Source organism: Ranitomeya imitator, chromosome 1 (assembly GCF_032444005.1).
Source record: "Ranitomeya imitator isolate aRanImi1 chromosome 1, aRanImi1.pri, whole genome shotgun sequence".
Lineage (NCBI taxonomy): Eukaryota > Metazoa > Chordata > Amphibia > Anura > Dendrobatidae > Ranitomeya > Ranitomeya imitator.
In genome coordinates this window covers 422,696,943-422,709,415 of record NC_091282.1, presented here as the reverse complement: position 1 = coordinate 422,709,415, position 12,473 = coordinate 422,696,943, and the positions used below count along the sequence as shown (strand labels likewise).

The window sequence follows — 12,473 nt, the reverse complement described above, 5'->3', positions numbered from 1 at the left end:
TTAATTTGGATAAGTATCTCCGATTACAACATATTTAAGAGTTCAGCTTGACCTGGTAAACTGGATTACAGGCAGTTACAAACCTGAAACTGCTACTTAGCTGTATACTTGACCTGGATATTTCAGGAGTTATGACTGTTCTCATATTGATGACAGTTTTTACGCAACAATCTGGCTGTTCACATTTATATTTCTTTACTCTTAAAGTAGGCAGTGTGTCATCTGTACAGACTGTCCGTTCAGGAAAACCAAGGGAAAAAAGTTCCCAATCAAATCATTATACTGTAACATCTGAACCCGTGTGTTTGTGAAATAGCTGTCCCTGTCCGCATGCCGCCATCCACACATACGTTTTCTTGTATCTGTTCCATCAGTGTTATTGATGGATAGGACAGGTACATATTACATTCTAAGGTACTGTTCACATGTCTTTTTTATCTGGGCATCTGAACAAAAAAGACAGACCACATTTGGACAGGTCTGATTTGCAGATCAAAAGCACCCTTTCAAGTTAATGGCTCTGTGAAAAAAATGGACAGCACTCCAGTGACACACTGACTATTTTACAGTTTTTAGGTAGGAGAAGCTTGGAAATTTGACATACTGTATTTTTCGGATTATAAGACACACTTTTATCATCCCCAAAATTAAGGGGAAAATGGGGGTGCTTCTTATAAACCAAACACTGATCTTACCGAGGGGTCAATGCTGCGGGCCCGAAGCTGGGGGTGTTGCTGTGGTCCTTCAGTGTGCGGTGGTGGTACGGTGGCAAGCGGAGGCCCTGCGGTGGTGCGGCTGCAAGCAGTGGTGGTAGTACGGTGGCGAGCGGTAGCCCTGTGGCGGCATATGGTGCTTCTATGAAGATCCACCCACGCCTACCTCTAGGCGATGTCTCCAAGAAAACGTCAGCGGATGTGGTGCAGATGAAGCTCTCGGCACCAAGATCTCCATCTGTGCATGTGTCGCCCCTGCAGCCATTTTCCCAGAGTCCACTGCATAGTAAACAGTACGGGGGCTCTGGGCTTTCACAAAATGTCGGCAGAGCCCCCGCACCACCGGACACTCGTAGCACCGCTCTTGCCTCCAACTGCAGTGACCCTGTTGCACTGCGGCCTGCACCACCGAACACCAGCAGCGACCCTGGGACCCCGCTTCACCGCAGCCACCACCCCCGGTAAGCAATAAGACACCTGGATTGTAAGAAGCACCAAGATTTTATTAAAAATACATTTTTTTTTCATATTTCTCTCCTCCAAATTTTGGGGTACGTCTTATAATCTGGTGCATCTTATAAACTGCAAATTACGGATTTGTTTTTGCATATGAAACAATGATGGTAAAAATGAACACAAGTACCAAATATTGGATACATCACTAAATTACATGAAAAAAAACAAACAAACAGTTTTTCTAGAAAGCAAAAGAAAAAAAAATGGATGTGTGACACCAGCCTTATTCTATAAAACCGATACATTCCACTTTTTGACTCCTACACCACTTTGTGATTTTATGTTTGTTGCTCCCCTTCTTCGCAGAGCAATTACTACCGTATTTTATTTTTTCCATCAACATAGCATTTTTTTTTGCAGGACAAGTTGTACTTTTGAATGACATCATTGATTTTACTATATAGTGCACTTTTAAATGCTGAAAAAAAAAATTCCAAATATCTGTGAAATGCAAAAAAAAGTGCAATTACACAATTTTTTTTTTTTACCATGTTCACTAAATGCTAAAATGACCTGCCATTATGATTCCCCAGGTCAGAACGAGTACGCACATACATGTGTAGGATATTTTTTATTTACCGTGACTGGCGAAAAAAAAATCCAAAGTTTGAAAGAAAAAAAAAAAAAGATTTACTCAGGACGCCATTTTCCGAGACCAGTAGTGTTAAGTTCCCGCCTCTGCACAGAGGGAATCTCGAACCATCTCTGCTGCGGTCTCCCATTCTTCTCCAGCCGCAGTGGAGTCTGCTCAGCGAAGACGTCGTTCCCAGCATCTTGCTCAGTCTCACTCTGTGCATAGGATTACTGCTGCTTTTCCTGCTTCTGCCATTGAAGCCAGCGCTGGGCAGCGGCGAGCAGATGCTTTTGGGACTAAGTCCTGCTTTTTCCCTTCTGAGCATGTCCAGGATGAGATCTCCCATTGGAGATCGAGGGTCACATGCTCAGATGCTGCAGCGGTTCCCATTGGTCCTCCAGGAAGGTCTTGAAGGTGCTAAACTTCTGTGGCAGCTTCCCATTGGCCCTTTATTGGAAGGTCCTGAACGTGCTGCAGCTATATAAGCTTCGCATGACCGCACGGCCATGCGCTAGTGTACATTTGTAAACGTGTGTGTTGTGAGTGAAAGTCGTTCTTTAAAATCCCCTCCCTATTGTATGACTGCTCGCGGAAGGTGGATGACTGCTATCTAGCGCTCGACTTAGCCATCAGCACGTAACACACAATACAGCGTCTAATTGCTGTGACCGCCAGTGCGGCGCCGTGTGCTTTCACAGTGCTTTCCTGACCCAAGTCTGGGTGGTTAGTTGCGTCCGCCAGTGCGGCACCGCACGCACGCTCGTGCATCTTTATTATTATTATTTCTGTCACTCTGACACCCCAGCTGCGGCGTCGAGCGCATGAGGTCTATATGAACTCAAATCCTGTGTCTTGGGATCGAGTTCCGAGACTCCTTGCTTGCGCTCTTGGTGCGGTACCGCGGCCCTGTGATGCAACAGGGTTCGCTTCCTTCACACAGGGTGAAGTTAACCCGAGAATGTATTCACATTGTACCGCCATATAGTCCGTTATTACTTGGCAGCAGGTTCCATCTCTGCACAGTGGACCCCGGGCTGCGAACGCACCTTACTCTATCGGTCTTATTATTTGGTGCGTTCCGCTAGCCCTAACATTACACTAGCGCCAGGTTCTGGCTAGTAATGACGGACATACAGCAATCCTTGCGGTATATCCAGCAGCTGGAGGGTAGGTTGGCGGCTCTCGAGAGCTCAACCTCAGCTGTGGATGTTACCGCAGTTGCTGTACAGGCTGCTAGCGTGGCTGCAGCAACCTTGTCCACTGCCACCCCTGTTCCGACATTATCTCGCCTCCCGCTGCCAGAAAAATTTTCTGGAGATAGCAAATCTTGTAGGGGATTCGTGAGTCAGTGCTCTATTCACCTCGAGCTCCTGGCTGCACGTTTTCCCACAGAGCGGGCTAAGGTGGGATTTATTGTGTCTCTCTTGTCGGACAGGGCGTTGGAATGGGCTACGCCACTGTGGGGGCGTGGCGATCATGTGGTGCAGAGTGCTCCGCTGTTCCTGAGCACTCTGAAACAGGTCTTTTTAGGACCTCAAGTCACCCATGATACTGCGCTCCAACTGCTGGCATTAACTCAGGGTGAGTCCTTGGTCAGCCATTTTTCCTTCCACTTCCGCAATTTAGCTTCTGAGCTGGAGTGGTCGGATAAAGCCCTTATCCCCATATTTTGGAAGGGGCTGGCTAATGACGTGAAGGACGCTCTGGCCACTAGGGAGATTCCTGCCACACTGGAGGAGTTAATAACTGTCCCTACTCGTATTGACCTCCATTTTAACGAGCGGAGGTTAGAACATGCCCAGTGTAGGCAGAGGTTTCGGCTGGCTCCTACCTTCGCCAAACCTCTGGAATCTCCAGTCCTGGTTCCTGAGTCACATGAGGCCATGGAAGTGTCACGAGCGGGATCCAAGTCCCGGACCGCTTGTGCAATCAAGGTTTGTCATGTTTGCCAGCAGTCAGGACATCTTGCCACCAGATGACCCTAGCGGTCGAGGAAACGTCAGCGTCTAGTGGTAGTGGGTGGAGGTACACTAAACACGGCGACGTTTGCCTCCAAATTGTCCTTTAAGGGGACAATTATTATAGGCTCATCCTCCCACTCGGTAGAGCTCTGCGTGGATTCTGGGGCAGAGGGCAATTTTATGTATTCTGCCTTCGCCCAACGTCACGCAATACCCCTAGTTATGCTAGCTCAACCAGTAACGGTACGAGTGGTGAATGGGTCGACACTGCCCTCACAGATACCACACCAGACCATCCCTTTTACTCTGTCCATGTCGCCATCCCATCAGGAGATTATATCTCTGCTCGTCATTCCTGAGGGAATTGATAAGGTCCTGTTGGGAATACCTTGGCTACGGTACCACTCTCCTCATATCGAGTGGTCCTCAGGCAGAATTCTGGGATGGGGTGAATCTTGTGGGGGTAGGTGTCAGAGGGAGTGCGTTCAGATTGCTACTACAGAGGTACCCGCAGATTTATCCTCTCTCCCCAAGCAATATTGGTCTTATGCAGACGTGTTCTCCAAAAAGGCAGCAGAGACCCTTCCACCCCATCGCCCCTATGACTGTCCTATTGATCTCTTGCCTGGTGCTGAGCCTCCCCGGGGTCGAGTTTATCCGTTATCTCTCCCGGAGACGGAGGCAATGTCACAGTACATCCAGGAAAATCTGGCAAGAGGATTCATTAGGAAGTCAGTGTCACCTGCTGGGGCAGGGTTCTTCTTCGTGCAGAAGAAGAATGGGGAATTGTGTCTATGCATAGACTACAGGGGTCTTAACGCCATCACCGTTAAGAATAAATATCCTTTGCCCTTGATATCTGAGCTCTTTGATAGGCTTCGGGGAGCAAGCGTATTTATTAAATTAGATCTGCGGGGTGCTTACAACCTGATTCGCATCCGTGAGGGGGACGAATGGAAGACGGCTTTTAACACCAGGGATTGGCACTATGAATATCTGGTGATGCCCTTCGGGCTCTGTAATGCCCCAGCCGTTTTCCAAGACTTTGTGAACGACATCTTCCGGGATATGCTCTCCACCTCGGTCGTAGTCTGTCTGGATGATATTCTCATCTACTCTTCAGATATTGACTTCCACCGGAGAGATGTTTGCAAAGTCTTCGACCTCCTACAGGCAAACTCCCTCTATGCCAAGTTGGAGAAGTGTATGTTCGAGCAGGAGTCCTTACCTTTCCTAGGCTATATCATCTCTGCCCAGGGATTGGCTATGGATCCTGCCAAACTACAGGCTGTGATGGACTGGCAGGAACCCCATTCTCTTAAAGCGGTGCAGCGCTTTATGGGGTTCATTAATTATTATCGCCAGTTCATTCCGCATTTCTCAACTTTGGTAGCTCCCTTGGTTGCCCTCACCAAGAAGGGGCAAATCCCAAATTGTGGTCTGAGGAGGTCTCCAAGGCCTTTAACTCCATAAAGTCACACTTCGCTGGCGCTCCCATCCTACATCGCCCCGATGTAGATAAGCCATTTATCATGGAGGTGGATGCCTCATCTGTTGGTGCTGGAGCAGTCCTCTTCCAAAAGGATGTTCAAGGTCGGAAGCATCCTTGCTTCTTCTTTTCTAAGACCTTCTCACCAGCAGAGAGGAATTATTCCATCGGGGACAGGGAGTTGCTAACCAGGAAGTTGGCTTTCTCGGAGTGGAGACATCTCTTGGAGGGAGCTCGTTTCCCTTCCAAGTCTTCACAGATCATAAAAATTTGGTGTACCTGCAGACAGCCCAGCGGTTAAATTCTCGCCAGGCCAGATGGTCCTTGTTCTTCTCCCGGTTCCATTTCACCCTCCATTTTCTTTCTGGGGAGAAGAACATTCGGGCCGACGCTCTCTCTCGCTCTGTTGTGTCATCTGTGGAGGAGGAAGAGGAGCCTCGACTTATTGTCCCCACTAAGAGCTTGAGAACTGTGGTCCCGGTTTCGCTAGAGTCTGTGCCTCCGGGCAAGACTTTTGTACCATCCAGTTTGCGACCGGAGGTTCTCTTGGGCACACGCGTCCAGGGTGGGTGGACATTTTGGTTCCAAAAGGACATCTGAGTTACTAGCGAGGACATACTGGTGGCCGCATATGGCTCGTGATATCGCAGAATATGTTCGGGCGTGTGTCTCTTGCGCCAAGAACAAGTCCCCTCGGCAACAGCCAGCTGGTTTGCTTTACCCTCTGCCGGTGGCAGACAGGCCCTGGGAGATGGTCGGGATAGACTTTGTAGTCGGCTTACCCAAGTCTCGTAACTGCACCATTATCTGGGTGATCACCGACCATTTTTCCAAAATGGTGCACTTGGTGCCTCTTCCACAGCTACCTTCTGCACGGGCTCTGGCTGTGTTGTTCATCAAACATATTTTTCGCCTACACGGTATGCCAGACAAAATTGTTAGTGACCGGGGTCCCCAGTTTGCATCTCGATTCTGGAGAGAGCTTTGTCGTCTACTCAGTATGGAGTTGAATCTCTCTTCGGCATATCATCCCGAGACGAATGGGTTGGTAGAGAGGGCCAACCAGACGTTGGTCACATATTACGACATTTTGTTTCTGCCAGGCAGGATGACTGGGCATCCTTGCTACCGTGGGCAGAGTTTGCGCTTAACAATGCCGTAGCCGACTCCACCGGTCAGACTCCATTCCTCCTAAATTACGGCCAGCATCCGCGTGTCCCTGTGCCCATGCCTGTGTCTTCCGCCGACTCCAAGGTGGCAGACTGGGCTGTGGATGCACGGGACATTTGGGACCGCACTCAGGATGCCATTCGGGCCTCCAAGGAGAGAATGAGGTCCTCCGCCGATGCTCATCAGCGTCCAGCTCCGACATTTGCTCCTGGAGACTTAGTGTGGCTCTCCGCCCGTAACATCAGGCTGCGTGATGAGTCCACTAAGTTTGCACCTCGATAATTGGGTCCATTCAAGGTCCTTCGAACAGGTTAACCCTGTGGTCTACCATCTGGCCCTTCCTCCACGCTTGGGTATCACCGACACCTTTCATGTGTCCCTCTTGAAACCCGTATACATGTCCCGGTTTTCCGAGTCATCTGCCGGGACATCGGGTTCGTCTACGAACGATTAAGAGATGAACGCTATTTTGGGGTGCAAGGTGGTGCATGGCAAAAAATTCTATTTGGTGGATTGGAAGAGTTATGGCCCAGAGGACAGGTCCTGGGAGCCTGCTGAATACATTTGAGCTCCACAGCTCATTGCTGCCTTTGAGTGTAGCAAGGTCCAAGGAGGGGGGGCCCTAGGAGGGGGGTAATGTTAGGTGTCGAGTTCCCGCCTCTGCACAGGGGTAATCTCGAACCATCTCTGCTGCGCTCTCCCATTCTTCTCCAGCCGCAGTGGAGTCTGCTCAGCAAAGACGTCGTTCCCAGCGTCTTGCTCAGTCTCACTCTGTGCATAGGATTACTGCTGCTTTTCCTGCTTCTGCCATTGAAGCCAGTGCTGGGCAGCGGCGAGCAGATGCTTTTGGGACTAAGTCCTGCTTTTTCCCTTCTGAGCATGTCCAGGATGAGATCTCCCATTGGAGATCGAGGGTCACATGCTCAGATGCTGCAGCGGTTCCCATTGGTCCTCCAGGAAGGTCTTGAAGGTGCTAAACTTCTGTGGCAGCTTCCCATTGGCCCTTTATTGGAAGGTCCTGAACGTGCTGCAGCTATATAAGCTTCGCATGACCGCACGGCCATGCGCTAGTGTACATTTGTAAACGTGTGTGTTGTGAGTGAAAGTCGCTCTTTAAAATCCCCTCCCTATTGTATGACTGCTCGCGGAAGGTGGATGATTGCTATCTAGCGCCCGACTTAGCCATCAGCACGTAACACACAATACAGGGGGCAGTGGAAGGGATGGGGGCAGTGTTCTGGATCACTGCGTTGAGAAACACGTGATGGTGTCGCCGCGGTGTTGGATGTTTTGATCTCCCAGAGGTCATTCATCCTTATGTTATAGTCCTTTTACTAGGCACTGCTCCTAATAGCCAGTTTCCTACTCCACACTGATGAGGGGCAAATAGTACCCGCAACAGCCATCTGTGAATGGATACTGTTATGACCTGGTGGTTAGGAGCACCAGGAATGACCTGATAGTTAAACCTCATACAGGACGAGCTCTGGGATGTGGGAGCTCTGCTGACCGCAAGCCCTAATCCTATCACACACACTAGAAATAGCCGTGGAGCGCTCCTGACCAGACCTAGGCGCCTCGTCTCAGCCTAAGAACTATCTAGCCCTAGAGATAGAAAATAAAGCCTACCTTGCCTCAGAGAAATTCCCCAAAGGTAAAGGAAGCCCCCCACATATATTGACTGTGAGTAAAGATGAAAGTCACAAACGCAGAAATGAAACAGGTTTCAGCAAAGGGAGGCCAGACTTACTAAATAGACAGAGGATAGGAAAGGTAACTTTGCGATCAGCACAAAAACCTACAAAAGACCATGCAGAGTGTGCAAAAAAGACCTCCGCACCGACTCACGGTGCGGAGGTGCCACTCTGCATCCCAGAGCTTCCAGCTAGCAAGACAAAATCATAAAAATCAGCTGGACAAGAAAACAATGAACAAATAATGACTATCAGGAACTTAGCTTCTGCAGGAGAAGGCAGGTCACCAGAGAGATCCAGGAGTGAACTGAACCAATGCAAAAACATTGACAGCTGGCATGGAGTAACGATCTGAGAGGAGTTAAATAGAGCAGTCAACCAAAGGATAAACCACGTCACCTGTGTAAGGAACCTCAGAAGCAGCAGCTTCACTCACAGCCACCAGAGGGAGCCCATAGACAGAACTCGCCGAAGTACCATTCACGACCACAGGAGGGAGTTCGACAACAGAATTCACAACAGGATACCATGTTTTGGCATAGGTGGTTTTCCTTTTTGGATGCTGCCCTTCCCGTGGTTGTTTCTTCCCGGTGAAAGACCTGGCTATTTATTGCTTGCGTTGAGAAACACATGATGGTGTCTCCGTGGCTTTTCTGCATGAATTTACATATTACCCATAAGGGATGGGGGCAGTGTTCTGGATCACTGCGTTGAGAAACACGTGATGGTGTCTCCGCGGTGTTGGATGTTTTGATCTCCCCAAGGTCATTCATCCTTATGTTTATAGTTCTTTTACTAGGCATTGCTCCTAATAGCCAGTTTCCTACTCCACACTGATGAGGGGCAAATACCCCGAATCAGCTGTCTGTGAATGGATACCATGTTTTGGCATAGGTGGTTTTCCTTTTTGGATGCTGCCCTTCCTGTAATTTACACCAGACACCACTTTTTTCACTAATACACAAGCTTGGTTTGGTTATGTGATGGAATGTCGTGTATTTTCATCTACACACAGTAACAAAATAGTAAATCGCTTTCTTTTACATGTTGCAATAACAGACGTTGCCAAATATTAGTGCCAAAATGGCTCCCAATAGTAGAAGTCTTGATGGTTCAGTGAACTTCTTGGAATTGCAGTAGAGAAGTGTTTCTTCTTATGAAGGTAACATATAATATGCTGTGTAATTGTATTGTGAAATCATTTATGCATAGTATTGTGAAATCAACATGAGCGGCAAAGAGGAGCCTTTCTCTATGAAATTTAGCATTAAAGGGAATCCGTCAGCATCTTTTTGTTATGTAATCGGAGAGCAGCATAATGTAGAAGGAGAGACCCTTATCCCAGCTATGTGTCACTTACTGGGCTGCTTGATATTATTTTGATACCAGCACGTTTGTATCTGACGCAGCTCTGAGAGTTCTCTGAATGCTGAGCTCTGTATGACCCCACCCACACCACTGGTTGGCAGCTCTCGGTGTATTGATAGAAAGCTGCTAATCACAGTTGTGGGCAGAATTACACAGAACAGGAGGACTACATGGCACGAGACAACTAGTCCTGTTGTGATCATTTCCAGCTGTTAAAACACATATTTAAAAAAAAAAAACTCAGCAAGCAGCCCAGTAAGTGACAAATCACTGGAATGAGGGTCTCTGTCCCTATATCATGCTGCTCTCGGATTACATAGCAAACACCTGATGACTGATGTCCATTTAGAACACTGTCATTTCATTGTATATGTTTCTGCCCCGTACAGATAAATGACATAGATCATACCCTAAATTAGTATTTCCAGCCCAGTACGTGCATAGGCTAAATTAGAAACTTGATCCTACCAGAACATTTTCAATTAAACTGGATCTAAAACTTGGATGGATCACCTTGCGCTTATAAGGCTGTGCTGTCCGGAAGAACTGTGAATGCAAGGTATTCTCGGGTGAAGCAAGCTTGCTGTTCATCTGACTGTTCTGGCTTATTGAAAGATGAGACAAACTTCGTGCCAAGCTGTTCGTGGAATTGTGGGTCCTCTGGCAGAACATCAAAAGGAGGAGAAAAAAAAGACGGATTTACTTGGCAACTAACTGTGTCTTATTTATAGTTTGCATATAAAAAAAACTGAGGCTATGTAAATCTATAGGAGTATATATTGGTCCATGTAAGTCCATATCAATCTATGGGAAACCTAACATAGCACCTATATTCTTTTTGGCATATAATACTTTACTCACAAGAAATATCGTAATTGTGGAATTGGTTTAATTCCAGCTCAATTCCATCAAAATATCCCTGCGGGAGGTCAGGATCACTGTCACAGAACTATAGGATGCCATCAGAACCAATCAAATCCTTCCCGACAGCTCTCCGATACATTCCCTCCCCATATACTCCGCTTCCCTGTATGCCAAGTGAAGAGCTCATTCTGCCTTATAGAGCCGAGCAGGGATATATTAAAGAGTAAGCGTTTTAATATTTCATAAAGCAATAGTACACATAAAATTAAGCAATTTTGTAATATATCTCATCAGAGAGATCTGCTTCTTTTTTTCTCCTGAATTGTTCATTCATTTTCAAAATTCCCAGTTCTTGGGTGCAAATTGTCTCTTCAGAGAGGAAGAGGGCTATAACTTTAGTGCCAATTCTCGGGTAAAAACTGTACTCAGTAAAGACAGATTTCCCCATTACGGAGATAGGAGATGGCAGCTGCTACTGATAAGATTCTATGCTGGAGGAAAGCTCCTCCCTCCTCCTATCTACATAGAATCTTATCAGTAGCAGCTCATCTCCTGTCTGAATAATGGGAATGCCACGGCGGTATCCCGCATGCGCTCCTCACTGTGTCCACCGCCTTGCTTATCCTCATGTCTGGCCGTAGCGGAGTTCACGCAAAATTTACAACTCTGCAGCATATCCCTGTTATCTTCAAATGACTATAGGGGGGAAGCTGCCAGATCCCACAGGAACTTAACCTTGCTGTGTCCTGCAGGGTTTGAATTTCTCAGCCAATCACAGGTGCTATATTTGGCAGCTCTCTCCCACCACTCCTTGCCAGGATGTTGGCTACAAGTCTGCTAAACCTGTTCATGCATTTCTCAGTTTTCTTTCTTCTGTTATTGACCCAGCCTGTTTACCTGCTCAGTTTGACTTCGGCTTTGTTTTGTTAACCTGTGCTGCCTGCCATGACCTTGGACCATCTGACTACGCCTCTGTCTCGTCCCTTGGTATCTTGTACCCATTTCTCTGACCCTCTGGTCAACTGCTGCAGTCCTGGGAACTGCCCTGGAGTGGTATCTGGTGTTTACCAGCAGCCCAGGCCATGCTCACCATCAGAGGCCCTAGTGAAGACGCTTAGTCATGCCCCTCCAGGGTAAGTCTGGCCCATGGCGCAGTGTGCCCACGCCCACCAGCGTTACATTACGTTTGGGTGAGGGACTCTGCTGACAAGTCAGGAACCAGAGATCCTTCAGGCTAGATCCTGCAGAAGGTTCTCTTTAGTATGGGCTCTCCTGTTTTCTGACCTGGCTTGCCTACCCATTTATGCTGACCTCTCCGCTCCTGACCTCAACTACGTATATTGAACCTGTGCTGCCTGCCCTGACCCCGTATTGTCTGGCCACATCTTTTCCTCAGTTTAGCTGTACTCATGTGTCTGACCCTTCAGTCAGCTGCTGAAGACCCAGGGACTGCCCAAGAGTGGCTTCTGGTGATTATACAGCAGCAAGGTCTATCCTCACCATCAGAGGCTCTAGTGAATACTTGGTAGTCACCTAGTTATGTCCATCCAAAGTAAGCCCCACCCGTGGGGCAGTGGACCCACACCCACCAGCAATACAGTGAAAGTCTGGCTTCACTCAATACAGATTTTAGCTTAGAATTGAGAATTTTAATAATGACTGATCAAAGAGAGAAAGCAGAAAGATTTGTATCATAAAACATATTACAAAGTTGCTTATTTTCCTGTGTACTGCATTATAGATTAATTAAATAAAAATTAAAATGAAGGTTACTCTTAAGTATTGCGATGTCTTACAATGATTAAATGGTAGTCTGTATTTCCTATTTGCATCTGATGTGTGCAGATTCTCTGATGGATCCTATGAGATGCAGTTTCAGTGCACTGGCAGAAACCTATCACAAGCATAAGGCAGGGCAAGATAGGCTGAAAATGCATCACATAGAATACACCGATACTCCACAGGGCAAGCTAGATTCTATACACAAGGCATTTCTGTAGTGCATTCAGGGGTTCTGTCTCAACCCCTGTAAAATAAAAATGGTTCAAACGAAACCCTAACAGGACAATAGAGTGCAATAATATGAGCAGAGTTCGCGTGAAATCCACTTGTATTCTTTTTCTG

General features: G+C 47.5%; 1 protein-coding gene across 1 annotated transcript in view; it reads right to left on the bottom strand.

The window, feature by feature from the left end:
- TRPM6 (transient receptor potential cation channel subfamily M member 6) overlaps positions 1-12,473 on the bottom strand; it is a 314,173-nt gene that overhangs the window by 173,430 nt on the left and 128,270 nt on the right. Inside the window, exon 15 of the mRNA XM_069763300.1 lies at positions 9,999-10,145. Coding sequence (XP_069619401.1) covers positions 9,999-10,145 — 147 coding nt within the window. The remainder of the gene's footprint in view (positions 1-9,998; positions 10,146-12,473) is intronic.